This window comes from Arachis ipaensis, chromosome B8 (genome assembly GCF_059453495.1).
Source record: "Arachis ipaensis isolate K30076 ecotype BB chromosome B8, ASM5945349v1, whole genome shotgun sequence".
NCBI lineage: Eukaryota > Viridiplantae > Streptophyta > Magnoliopsida > Fabales > Fabaceae > Arachis > Arachis ipaensis.
In genome coordinates, this window is record NC_142443.1 from 26754529 (window position 1) to 26767364 (window position 12836).

Below are 12836 nucleotides of genomic sequence, written 5' to 3' on the forward strand. Positions count from 1 at the left end.
TATGTTTATTATTTTTAATTAGATGGTTATTTCTTTTGATTCGATTTACTCATATACAGTTAACAATGGTTGGATGTTCAATTTATTAGGTGTGCCGATAGTTATCTTCGTGTTAAGGTTTAGGAGGTCATTTAGAGGTGGAATATTTTTTTTATTTTATTGAGTCAATTCTAAAATTTATTGTTCACATTATTTACAAAAATCATTCTCTACCTAGCAAAATCCATTTTTTTTCATTAGTAATAGCTGCCGAAACAAAACATCAAATAACAAATAACAAATATCAAACAGCAGTCCAACCAAAAAAAAAAAAATCCAAATTTATATATGATCTGCATGTTATTGCAACCACCAAAGAATTCGACACTCCAAATAATCAAACTCCAACGCACATTATACATACACATATATCTCTTTAATTATGTCCAAAATAACAATAGTTACCCAAAAAAAAAATCACAAATTATATATCCAAAAATTCTTTTAAAAAGAAGTAACAACGAGCATGCAGAAGATTATTTACGAACGCTAATTAATTAATTAACTCTCGTTAATTAATGATTATCTAGGCAATAATAGTGCTTAGTGCAGCAGCGACGAAAATAGCGATGGCTGAATTAACCGAAACTGGTGATGGATTTGCAGCCCATCCAGACGACGAAGGTTTCCCGTTTGGCGTTGCTGGTGTCGTTTCGTTGGAAGACGACGCTGGCGTGGCTGCAGGAGTTGCTGCTCCTGGAGAGGAAGATGGAGAAGCGAGAGGAGTCGCAGTTGATGGAGAAATGGAGGGTGACGGTGAGGGTGGTGATAGCGTAGCAGACGCCGGTGATGGCGCTGTTGGAGAGTACTGTGGTGAGCCTATGGGTGGTTGCGAAACAGGGGAAGTGAGAGGAGCCGCAGCGGATGGAGAAATGGAGGGTGACGGTGAGGGAGGTGATGGCGTAGCAGACGCCGGTGATGGAGTTGAAACTGAAGGTAATGGCGCTGTTGGAGAGTACTGTGGTGAGCCTATGGGTGCAGTTCCAGTGCCGGTGGGAGGTTGCGAAACAGGGGAAGTATTGTATGGTGGTTGTGCTGATGTTGGTGTTGGAGCAGCAGCACTATAGGGAGGCTGAGAAAGTGGTGATGGTGTTTTTGGTGGGTTTGGGTAATGGTTGTTGTTGGTACCAGGGGAAGGAGCTTGAGAAATTGGTGATGGAACATATGGAGGATTAGGATGATGATTGTTATGAGCAGGGGATGGAGTATGATAAGGTGATTGAGAAATTGGTGTTGGTACATATGGTGAAGGTGATGATCTTGGTGTTCCTGGTGTTGGAACATATGGAGTGTATGGAGGGTTAGGATGATGATTGTTATGGCCGGGGGAAGGAGCGGCTTGTGGTGGAACTATTGGAGTGTATGGAGGGTTAGGGTGATGATTGTTATGGCCGGGGGAAGGAGATGCTTGTGGTGGAACTATTGGAGTGTATGGAGGGTTAGGGTAATGATTGTTATGGCCAGGGGAAGGAGCAGCTTGCGGTGGAGTTGGAGTAACATATGGTGGTGATGGTGCCTTTGGTGGAATAATTGGCGTTTTTGGTGGGACAGGGGAGGGAGCTTGTGGTGGTGTTGGTGAAGGTGTTTTTGGGGGGACTATTGGGGTATAAGGAGGGTTGGGATGATGATTGTTATGTCCGGGAGAAGGAGCTTGTGGTGGAGTTGGGGTAACATATGGTGGAACAGGGGAAGGTGCTTGTGGTGGTGTTGGTGTAACATAAGGAGGATTATGAATTGGTGAAGGAGGAGGACATTTTGGTGGATTTTGAGGAGGTGGTGGTGGTGGTCTTTGAGCTAACACCACAACAATAAGCTTCTGACCTTTCTCACAATTATCATCATTCCCACTAATGAAGTAGAATGGACCTGACCTATCAAATTGGAACTCACTACTATCTCCCCCCTCTAGTTTCTTTATTGCCTTCTTTTTGTTGCATTTCTCATAGTCTTCTTTCTTCACCTCCAACACTGACTCTGATCCCTCCTTGTACTTAAACACTATCACATAACATACACATCAAACAATCAGCAATAATTAATGATTTAATGATGATCATAAATAAAGTTTTTATCTTTTGCATACCCAATGTGTCACTGACTTGGAACCTGTTCCTTTCCGCCCATTGGTTGTAACTCTCAGAAGGATTCAGAACCCAACCATCTTTCCCACCAACATAGAATTTGTACCCTTGTAACGGTCTTGAGAACAGAATCAACAACAAGAGGCAGATTATTATAGACCTACGATGATGATCAAGAAGCTCCATGACCATTAAGAACTAGGACTATTACAAGTGATCAATCACTTAATTAAATTGTGTTTGTAGGGAAGTGATGAGGTTACTATATGATGAAGAGTGAAGACCAAAATTCAGAAAAGAATGTATGGAAAAATGTTTGAGGAGATGGAGAGAATATAAAGGGAAAGTTCATTGCTTTGCTTGGTTACCGTTGCTGGGGATGAACTATAATGAAAGGAGAGGGCCATGATGTGAGACAAGCTTACATGTGGCAACATCATACATAATTCATAATTGACCTTTAATTTTACATGAAAGAATGTTAGTAGCTCATTAAAATTTATTATTTTTATCATTACTTAGTCATTAATATTTAAAAATATAAAATAAAATATATTATTAAATTATTAAATTAAAATTTTTTTTAGTAACTATTAAATTAAAAAAATTAAACTAAAAAAATTAAATTAATATTTAAATAATAAATAAAAATAATAAATTTTAATAATTCAATCCCATCTCTCTTTTACATAAGTTATGGGACATTTGTCAGATTGCTAGAACTTGAAAGAGGAACAATACAGGATGGGAAGGAATTAACGAGATAAGAAGGAAATAGTGAGAGAACAAATTAAATTGAAAAGAACTAGAAAAGAATTAATTACATAACAGGAAGAATTACAAAAAGAAAATGATATTAATATATATATTTTTGTCTATCTAATTATATATTTATTATTTTAATTTATAGTTAATTTTATTATTAATGAAAATTACTTAATTAAGTTCTTGAGCCTATTTTTATTCGTTATATAATGTTAAATTTTTAAGTAGCTTGGATAATTAATGTAATACTAATATCATATCACACAGTCTCATTGCTCATATTTAAATAGTAGTTGGACCGAATAAATTTTGATATAATTTTATATAAATTTATTTAAAAATAAGATATTTATCATTTTTAAATTTGATAATTTTATATTAAGTCAAATTTTTCTAAGGGCTTTGTTTTTATCTGAATGACAAAAAATTGAAATGAAAAGAGGGGTCTAAAGATTAAATTTTATCTCAAACTTTTGTATGTACTTTTTAAGTGATTATTTAAATATTTGTATTAAAAAAAGATCAAATACATGAATTATTTGTTATTTATGAAAAATATTAAAATACATTTTGTCTAAAAGAGATTATTTTGAAGAACCAACATATTATTTCTTTTCTCAAAATCAAATTTCTTAAATACTAATTTCTTAGGACAAAATAATAGTTTTTTCTTAATCTAAAAGGGGGAAGGAAATAATAAAATCTTGCAATATATAAATCTTCATTTAAGGTTAGCTGGCATTATGCGAGTGTGTTTATATATGTTGATGTTGATTTAGTGGCCTCTAAAGCTAAATGCTTTTGCCAAAAGCCCAGAAGAAAAAGGGAATAATTCAACATTTAAATTATTAATTTATCTTATTCCTAAATAAGCATCTTATATTAACCCCTGTTTTTGTTTGGACTTAGAAGTGGCATCTTGTGCACTTTTTATTAGTAGAGGAAGATAAGAAAATTAAAATAAAAAAAAAAAACTTGCATATTATATTTATTTTAAAGTAAACAGATGAAAGTAATAAAATGATCAATAACGTAACTATGCACTTTATGCCTGTGGGTCCACAATTGCTGCTAGAATTTGCATGTTGGGATAAAAATTTGGTCATAATAAAATTCTTTTCTCAAGAATGGGCAAAAAATGCCAAATTATTGCATTTGGATATGAGTATTGACTATTGACCTTAGCGAAAGCCATTTATACTGCCTAACTAATCTTGTAGATGCAATTTAATTATGAAGACTACTGGAAATTTCCATGTTTGAAAAAAACATTATTGAATGTTAGGTACATAACGGATCGTATCTTAAAAGGAAAATTAATATACATGATAAGACACAGGTGCTTTTCACTCTAAAATATTAAGCATCTTTTTTGATAAATTATTAAAACCATATATATCTTCATCGGCATCATCGTTTCATTGAAATAGAAAATTATACCTCTTATTACCGTTAGAATAGTACCACGTTGGTTACTTCGTAAAGAAGATAATATTATATTTAGAGTGTTTTTTTGTCATTATTATTATTCTGATTATTTTTATTTTATTTTTATGATATTTTCAATTCGATATATAAATAATTAATTATTACAAATTTAAATTTTAATTAAAGATTTGTTATTGGCCAATATATCATTACATGCATAAGATAGATTAAAATCTTTAATATAGACAAGTGAGCAAATAATTCAACCAACCAAAATTAATTAAAATTTTTTTCCATATAAGTTTTTGAGTATATATTTCATAACATGTCACTTGACTTTTCATTTTATAAGAGAAGACTTTACACATACACATTATTTTGAAGATTGATATTTTTAAGGATTTAATTATTTTATAATAAAATTTTTTATCCAATATACATATTAAAAACTCGATTAAAAATAATAAAAGAATTATTTTGTCTTGTGAAAAATAATTCTCAAAATATTTTAAAATAATAAAAATTTATTAAAGACTAAAATATTTTATTTAAAATTTATTAAAGATTAGTTTGGATGTTTTTTTTTTTTCTAATAGAGTAATATATACGTTGCAAGCACTAGGAAATTTCAAATTCTATGTTCAACCATATCTTAATATCTGAGCTATATGACTAAATGAAGTGTTTTAATTTTACTATTTTTTCTTACTAATGTGGGAGGGGTAAAGTTAAAAGAAAACGTTGGGAATCATAACCTAAAGTTGAGTATTATAAAATATACTTTTGATAAAAGATATAACTTACATGCAACTAACATCTCTAATCTATGAGAAAGGAAAACTAACTTTACCCCAAATTTTATTTAAAGGTTACTACATACACACCACCATTTGTGAGTATCTTTAATTTGTGATTAAAAAAGGAAGACACGATTAAATGTCTTTTACCAATGACCTCATAGATTGGTTATCTCACGTATTCATCATCAATAATTCATCATTAGGCTACGTGGTTTACAAGCTTCATGTGGGTGCGTTTTCGGAGAAGAATAGGATATAATCCAGGACTTCTTTGTATAATTAGCTTATGATTAACGCATGAATCAAGTTTGTTTAGGTGTGATTCTATTTGTGATGAGTTTCACTAATAATGTGATGAATTTCACTAATTAATGGACTCTGAACACTATGAAAATATGACTCTTTAAATTGAAGCTGACAAGAATTAATTAATACCGAAAAAAAAAAATTGAAGCTAACAAGTAACAAGTATAACAACCCTTCTTAATTTTGATATTAGATTTATAATAGTATTTTTTAACGATATGTAAAATTTGGTGAATTTTTTTTTCTCATATAAAAATCATAAATTTCACTTTTTGATTTGTAAAGTTTAACTTTTTTTTAAAAATTTTTAAAACACAAAACTAACCCTCTCATTTGTGAACTTAGATAAATCTAATCCTTTGATTTGCGAACTTTAATTTTTCAAAATTTTTAAATCACAAACAGACTTTGTAATTTATGAACTTACACAAATTTAATCTTCTTATTTGTGAAATTTATTTATTTTTATTTTTTAAAATACAAATCGAATCCTCCAATTTGTGATTACCTCCATATTAAATTAAAATACACTACTTCTTTATAACAAAAAATAATACAATAATTTTCATATAAAAAAAAAATCAGCGGTATAACAATGCCTAAAGTTAAAAAAATTAAATTGAAGCCAAAATGTTAAATATTTTTCTTCTTCTTTTTCAACTTCTGAATTTCCGAACCTTTCTTCTCCCTTATATATATGATAATGTGAAGTAATATATCATGTATCCAACTATACAAGAATGACAAAAAAAATGTATTGTTTTTGAAAAAGAAAATACAAAAAGGGTAATACAATTTTTTTAATAATTTTATTTTTATTACTTATATTATGTTTAAAAAATTGAAACTAAAGAACTGAAGAACTAAAAATAGATGGCATAGTAACGCATACACTTGTTAAAACTACTCAAACTAGTAAATAAGAAGAAACAAAATTAAGGAGATATATTGCTTAGATTTGTAGTTTTATTAACATTAATTTTATTACATTTATTTTTAGAAATAGAGATAGTAAAATATATTATAACTAGCATTTAACAAGTAAGAAAAGAAATCAAAAAGAAAAAAAAATTTCACAAAAACAAAAGGTTAGTATATTTTCTCTTAATGTTTTTAAATTATTAATTTAATTTAAATTTTAAATGTTATAATTTAATTATTTTTTTTATTTTTTAAAAATATATATTTATAAAAGATTTTATTAAATAGTTCATATCAATAATACAAGTAAAAAATATATATTTATAATAAATTTTTTGTTAATTGTCTTCTAATTTATATTAAGAAGATTGTCAACAAAATTTGACACAAATTTAATTATCAATGAATTTTATGATATGAAAAATGTCGTGTATCACTTAGGGTGTCTTTGACAAACGCGTTGGAAAAGAAAGAAGTGCGTTTGAATCTCTTGAACGCTTCATTTGTATGTTTGGCAACTTTTTATCATCTGAACGCAGAAGTAATTTTACTCTTCAACCCACGTTTAAGAGAAGCTACAAATTCTTGCTTTTCCATTCACTTTTTTACGTTGGACCGAAAAAAAATTTTGTGTACCAATTGTGTCTTTCATTATTCATATTCATTTTGATTGAGAATTATCAAACATAAATCACGTTAATACCAACTCACTTTTAATCAAAATCAATTTTGCAAACTTAATTTTATACAAACTTCTGTTTACAAATCGTAATTCAAAGACACATTTAATTGTACAAAAAATCGTTAGTAAAAGATACACACTTTTTTATAATGCATTTTAGATTATATAATTTTTATACAGATGTTGGCATCTTACTTTATATTATGCATATTTTTGTCTGGACCTACTCCAGAGTCCAGTAAAAAAATGCATGCATACATACCATTTTTACATATAATACAGAAATTTTTACATATAGTACACAAATTTTGTTACAAATGTATTTTGTTTGTTAGGTAAGTCAATATTCTGAATATATAATCTTCTAAAAATTTGTATTACACATTAAAATTTATGTGCTATATACCAAAGTTTTTGTGTTGTACATCCAAATTTATGTATTATGTATATTTTATTGGTTGAATATCAATGTTTTGGGTATGTGGTTCTTCAAAAATATTTATGTTGTATACTAAAATTTGTGTGTTGTACAACAAAATTAATGTGTTATGTATCAAAATTTTTGTATTCTAATCTTAATATTTATTGGAGAAGAAAAAGATAAAGACGAGGACGATGATAATGATAATAAAAGAAAATGAGAAAGAGAAAGAAAAAGAAGAAATTAAACAACAACATTAAGAAAAAGATAACAATAACTATGGTAGTGGCAGCGACGACGATAACAACTATGTTAAAAAAGTACAACGATGATAATAAAAGAAGAAGAAGTGTTTGGTATGTATAAGAAAGAGAAGAAGCATGCGAACTTAATTAAAAATTTGGTTCAAAAAATATTTAAACACCTAGTATTTTTCATAATAATAAACAAAATCTAAGCTAGAAAATGAATATTATCTAATTTCTATTATAATAATACCACACCTATTTTTATTGATTTTTTATGGAAATATGACAATTATATAAGAATATTATTTAAAAAATGACATTATTGAAAACGGTTTAATAGACAATAAAACTATAAGATTCATACAACACTGAAAACCACTATTTTGCTAAATTAAGCAAAGACGTTCTTATAGCCAATTTTCTTTTGCATCTAAATTTTAACACAAGGAGGGAAAATATTCAAGTGACCGCACTTTTCTGGTGATGAAAAGTTTAGGATACAGAAATAAATTAAGTCGATACCTTATTTTGATAAAAAAAATAATACAGTATGTAGTAAAATTTGGAAATGAATTAAACAACAATTGGTTGATCATTGTGTCTAATTTTGTCCAGAGAGAGATGGAGTTTGGACCAATTGGCACGCCATGTGAAAAATAATAGTGCTCCAGTTTGACAAACAAGCCCACAAATCAACCCTATCCATAAACCCTGTTTCACATAATATAGTAGATTCAAACAACATAAATTTCAAGACCAAAAACAAAAAAAACAACATAAATTTCAAAAAAGAAAATTGATAATGATTCAACAGCAATAAAAATCAAATTAACATCAACTTCCTCCAAAATTTAGATAACAATCAATTCGATATCGTAAGGTGTGTTTGATTTTTATTTCTGTTTTTACTTTTAGTATTTTTTATTTTTTTACAAAAAAAAAAATAAAGAAAAAATGCATAGAAGATAAAAATAGAAAAAAATTTATTATTTTCTCTTTTTCTCATAAAATTTTAAAATAAAAATATCAAAAATAAAAATAAAAATACAAACCAAACACAACCTTATATCTTATAAAATATAATATTAAATATTTCTGTAAATATAACTTAACTTTTCATCCTGGATTAATATCATTTAAACAAGGTGAAAACTCAGATACAGTCGACTTTACGTGAAGTTGATAACTGAGAGCTGTTAGATGATTTGACCGATTTGACTAAATTTTCATCTAATGGCTTTTAGTTATCAACTTTACAGTGAAGTCGACTGCACTTGAGTTTCCACCTTTAAACAAATAGAGGATGAATTTAAATGATTTTTTCTAAAACTAAGGAAAATATAGAGTAATTACTAATTTGCTCTTAAAAATAATGAATAACAAACACAAGTAAAAAATCAATATTTTCAAAAACTTACCTTGAATTGCAAATTGGTCTTAAATCCAAGGAGACATGATATTGGTAAACCAATGAGATAAAAAGTTACAAGGTTTACATATGCAGCCAAGTGCTGCCTACCACATCCTCTAATCACCCCTGCATATATATGTTGTCAAATTGATCAATTCTCCCAATAAAATAATTGGCGAACACTTAAGTTGTTTTCATATAAATTTAATAGTTGATAACTATTAGATATTTTGACAAATTTGATTAAATTATTATCTAATAATTCTCAACTGTTAACTTCGTATAAAGACAAGTGGATCTAACTTTCCATCTTAATAATTTCTAAACTTTGGAATGCATTGTTATAAAGAACCAAATTTAAAGACAAAGAAAAAATCAAAGAAACTAAACCTGATAAGACACCTTGGACAGCATCTAGTAATATAGATATTGCTAGTAAGGGTGTTATTGAAGCAAACTCCTCCTTTATTTTAGAACTGCTACTGAACATTTGAATCCATATATTATGACCAAATACAAGTGCCAAAACAAAGCACAAACCAAGCAGAACTGAGAGAGTGAGAGTCACTCTCATCGCGCGAATCGCCTGGTCCGGGTGGCCGGCTCCCAGTTCGTTCGAAACTCGGGTGCTGTCATCAAGCTAAGGTTTTTCAATAATTGAAAAAAAATTAATAAGATCTAAAACATAAGAATATGTTCAATTAACTAACCTTGCAGCAGCACTGAGACCATAAGTTATCATGTATGCAATGAATTCTGTATTGGCACTGCAGATTTTTGTTTTAAAGATTAATTAAAGAGAATTAATTCTATAAAAAGTAAAATAATTAATTTGAAAATGAAAATCTAAACCATTAGAACCATCCATACCATATTGCAATCAAGGAAGTGGTTATTTCTGAATCAGGCATTATTCCAGCTAAGAAAACCAAGACTTCAAAAGCCCAATACTCCAAACTTGAATAACAAGAAAACATAATTATGAGATTCATAAATATAATACTCTATCACTAACTTGCAGCAATATTCTCTCAATTTGACTTGCAAATACTGTTGATTCTAGAAGTTATATTCATCCAGGTGTAAATTTTTAAATTAATCCTTACCCATTTTCATATAAAAAGTATTAGTCTTTCCAATATAAAAAAATTGGCAAATTAATCTATAATCTTTTTTCTAACAAAAAAAAAATTGGTCCCCATATTTTCTAATAAAAGAATTTGATACAAAAAGACTAAATTCTTTAAAAATTAAAATCTTAAAAGTTCAAGAATTACTCAGTTTTGCATTTTTTTTTTTGTTAGAAAGCAATTTAATTTGACGTAAACTTACAGAATTAGAAACGAGAAAACTATTTAATTTTCGGGTCTACTACTACTAATTTAGATTTGAAGAGATGCAAAAGTGAAAAAGTAGAGTTTGTTAGTGTCTCATACCATACCATTGCTGCAGAGGGCAGAGCAAGTTTAAGGCTAGGGAATACATAATGAAAAGATTGAGTAGAAAACCCTTCCCATGTCAACTTGAAGTTCTTTCCATACATAACATACAAAGCCAACAAAACAATAGCTATCCATAGTGAAATTGAAGCTGAAATAGGTGCACCAACAAAACCCAAACCTGTCTTCTCAACCAATGTATATGCAATACCAATGTGGATCAACAATGGGATAGCTGAGAGAATAACCAATGGTGTCACAACAGATTGTGTTTGGAGAAACCTAAGAATGTTTTGCAAGAATCCATATGCAAATAAGCCTGGAAAAAAGAACTTCATGTAGAGTGCTGCTGTTTTTGATATGTCTTGGGATTGGTGAAGTAGTACTAAGATATGTTGTGTGTAGAACCAAATTATGGATATGATGATGGAGAAAACAAAGGATATGATGCATGAAGATTGTAGATAAATTCCCAGCATTTGATATTCTTTTGCACCAAATCCTTGCCCACATAGTGTTTCTAGTGCCCCACTCAAACCAACCTAAGAAAAGAACATGAAAAACAATACTAGAGTTTAATGTCACATTCAACATAGGGTGTGTTACTAATAATTTTAGCTGTGTATTTAACATGAATGTTGATACTTTACCATCAAACAACATAAGCTATTGTTAAAAGAAATGTTTGCCACACTCAATTTACCATCAAACTCATTTGTAGAATGTTTGTGATAATGGGCCATATGTAGGTCTCATGTAGGCTCCTACCACTTCTAACTAGAACAAAATGATCAGTTCGACTCAGTTAACTAAAAATCGATTATCAGATCAATTCAGTTCAAAATAAAAATTCTTTGACAATAAATCAATCAAAAACTAAAAAAATGGTTACTCAGTTGAATCGATATAATTTTTATAATAATCAATTTAAAATAATAAATTATAAAAAAAATTATATATTATATATAAATATATTATTTTAATTATATGTTATTCAATCCTAGTTGAATTTTAATGGGATCTTTGAAAACTTTTAACTCCACCAGTACAATAACCGGTTTGACCTTCAGAACCTTAGACACACTCTGTGGGAGCAATTGTGCTAGTAATCTATTGTGTATTAGATCTTAACTCAAATGATAGATTAAATAATTGTTCAAAAAGAAAAAATTTCATATGTTAAGCAAGTCACAGTTCTTACTCTTGTTTGATCCACTAATTACATATTATATTAGCTTCTGTTTTCTACTTTTCTTAACCATTCATTTTTTTTTAAGCAATGTTTAGTCATGACTATTATATAACAAATTAACACTCACAAGTACGACCAATGACTTACCACAAGTACGACCAATGACTATTTCGTATTCTCACAACTCTCTAAACAAAATTAAAGAACTCTTCAACGTAAACTAGCTAAAAGACCACCAATTCTCAATAGTGTGTATCTTCAGGGGCCAAAACCACCATTATATTATATTGTCAACAAGAATCTATCACATTAAAACAATAGAGAAAATATTTGTACCCTCAGTTTTGGTTCACTATATTAAATAAATGAGCCAATTTAAAACAAATCCAATATCATAATAAAATGAAATAGAAATTAACTAAAGCAGATAAGATAAGAAAGAGTTGTGTGAATGATTACCATGAGAGAGACACCAGTGACACTGAACCATGAGTTGGCAAGAGTGGAACCAGCAAGCTGAAGGTCACCAAGGTGACCAACAAGCATTACTGAAACCAAAGTGATTAAGTAATACAACAAGTTTGTAACAATCATGGGCAGTGAAAACAGTAGTTGATGCTTTGCCTCATCCATATCCAAGATTCTCTTCCACCATTCTTCATGTTGTTCTTGTTGCTGTGCATCTTCTACTTCTTCTCTATCACCTAATAAGAGAGGTGTTGTTGTTGCTGCAGTGCCATGGGAACTTTTGTTATTACTTCCTAACATTATTATTATCTCCCAATTAATGAGTTCTATGTGGTCACGTTTCCTCTCTTCTCTGTTCTACTTCTTTTCTATTTTGTTCAATTCTTTTCGGGAGCCCACGCATACATATTTATATCATGAAAAATATTATTTATACATTAAATATTTTTTATATTTAAATTATTTTAATTAATAAATATATATATTTAATTATTAAAAAAATATTAATACTAAAACAGTATTTATTTTAAAAAGTATATTTATAATTATAGTGATTATATAAGTGTTGTTAAAATTAAAATTATATTTTTTATATATTTTAGTAATATTTTTTATTTTTAAATTAAAAAATGTTA

General features: G+C 28.9%; 2 protein-coding genes across 3 annotated transcripts; both read right to left on the minus strand.

The window, feature by feature from the left end:
• Positions 1-305: 305 nt before the first annotated feature.
• ENODL1 (early nodulin-like protein 1) lies at positions 306-2552 on the minus strand. Its single transcript, XM_021109165.2, has 2 exons — positions 2123-2552; positions 306-2037 (listed from the first exon to the last, which is right to left on the minus strand). Exons 1-2 carry the CDS (start codon positions 2310-2312, stop codon positions 566-568), a joined length of 1662 nt encoding a protein of 553 aa, XP_020964824.2. The 5' UTR covers positions 2313-2552; the 3' UTR covers positions 306-565.
• A 5520-nt stretch (positions 2553-8072) lies between these two features.
• Positions 8073-12585, minus strand: LOC107613956 (protein DETOXIFICATION 18). 2 transcript variants are annotated; one of them, XM_016316157.3, is made up of 7 exons: positions 12193-12585; positions 10539-11083; positions 9973-10059; positions 9813-9869; positions 9493-9731; positions 9110-9228; positions 8073-8402 (listed from the first exon to the last, which is right to left on the minus strand). In XM_016316157.3, exons 1-7 carry the CDS (start codon positions 12499-12501, stop codon positions 8265-8267), a joined length of 1494 nt encoding a protein of 497 aa, XP_016171643.1. In that variant the 5' UTR covers positions 12502-12585; the 3' UTR covers positions 8073-8264. The 2 variants fall into 2 exon arrangements, with proteins under 2 accessions (XP_016171643.1, XP_088352999.1); XM_088496873.1 differs by having other exon boundaries at positions 9643-9731; positions 12193-12580.
• Between the last annotated feature and the right edge of the window lie 251 nt (positions 12586-12836).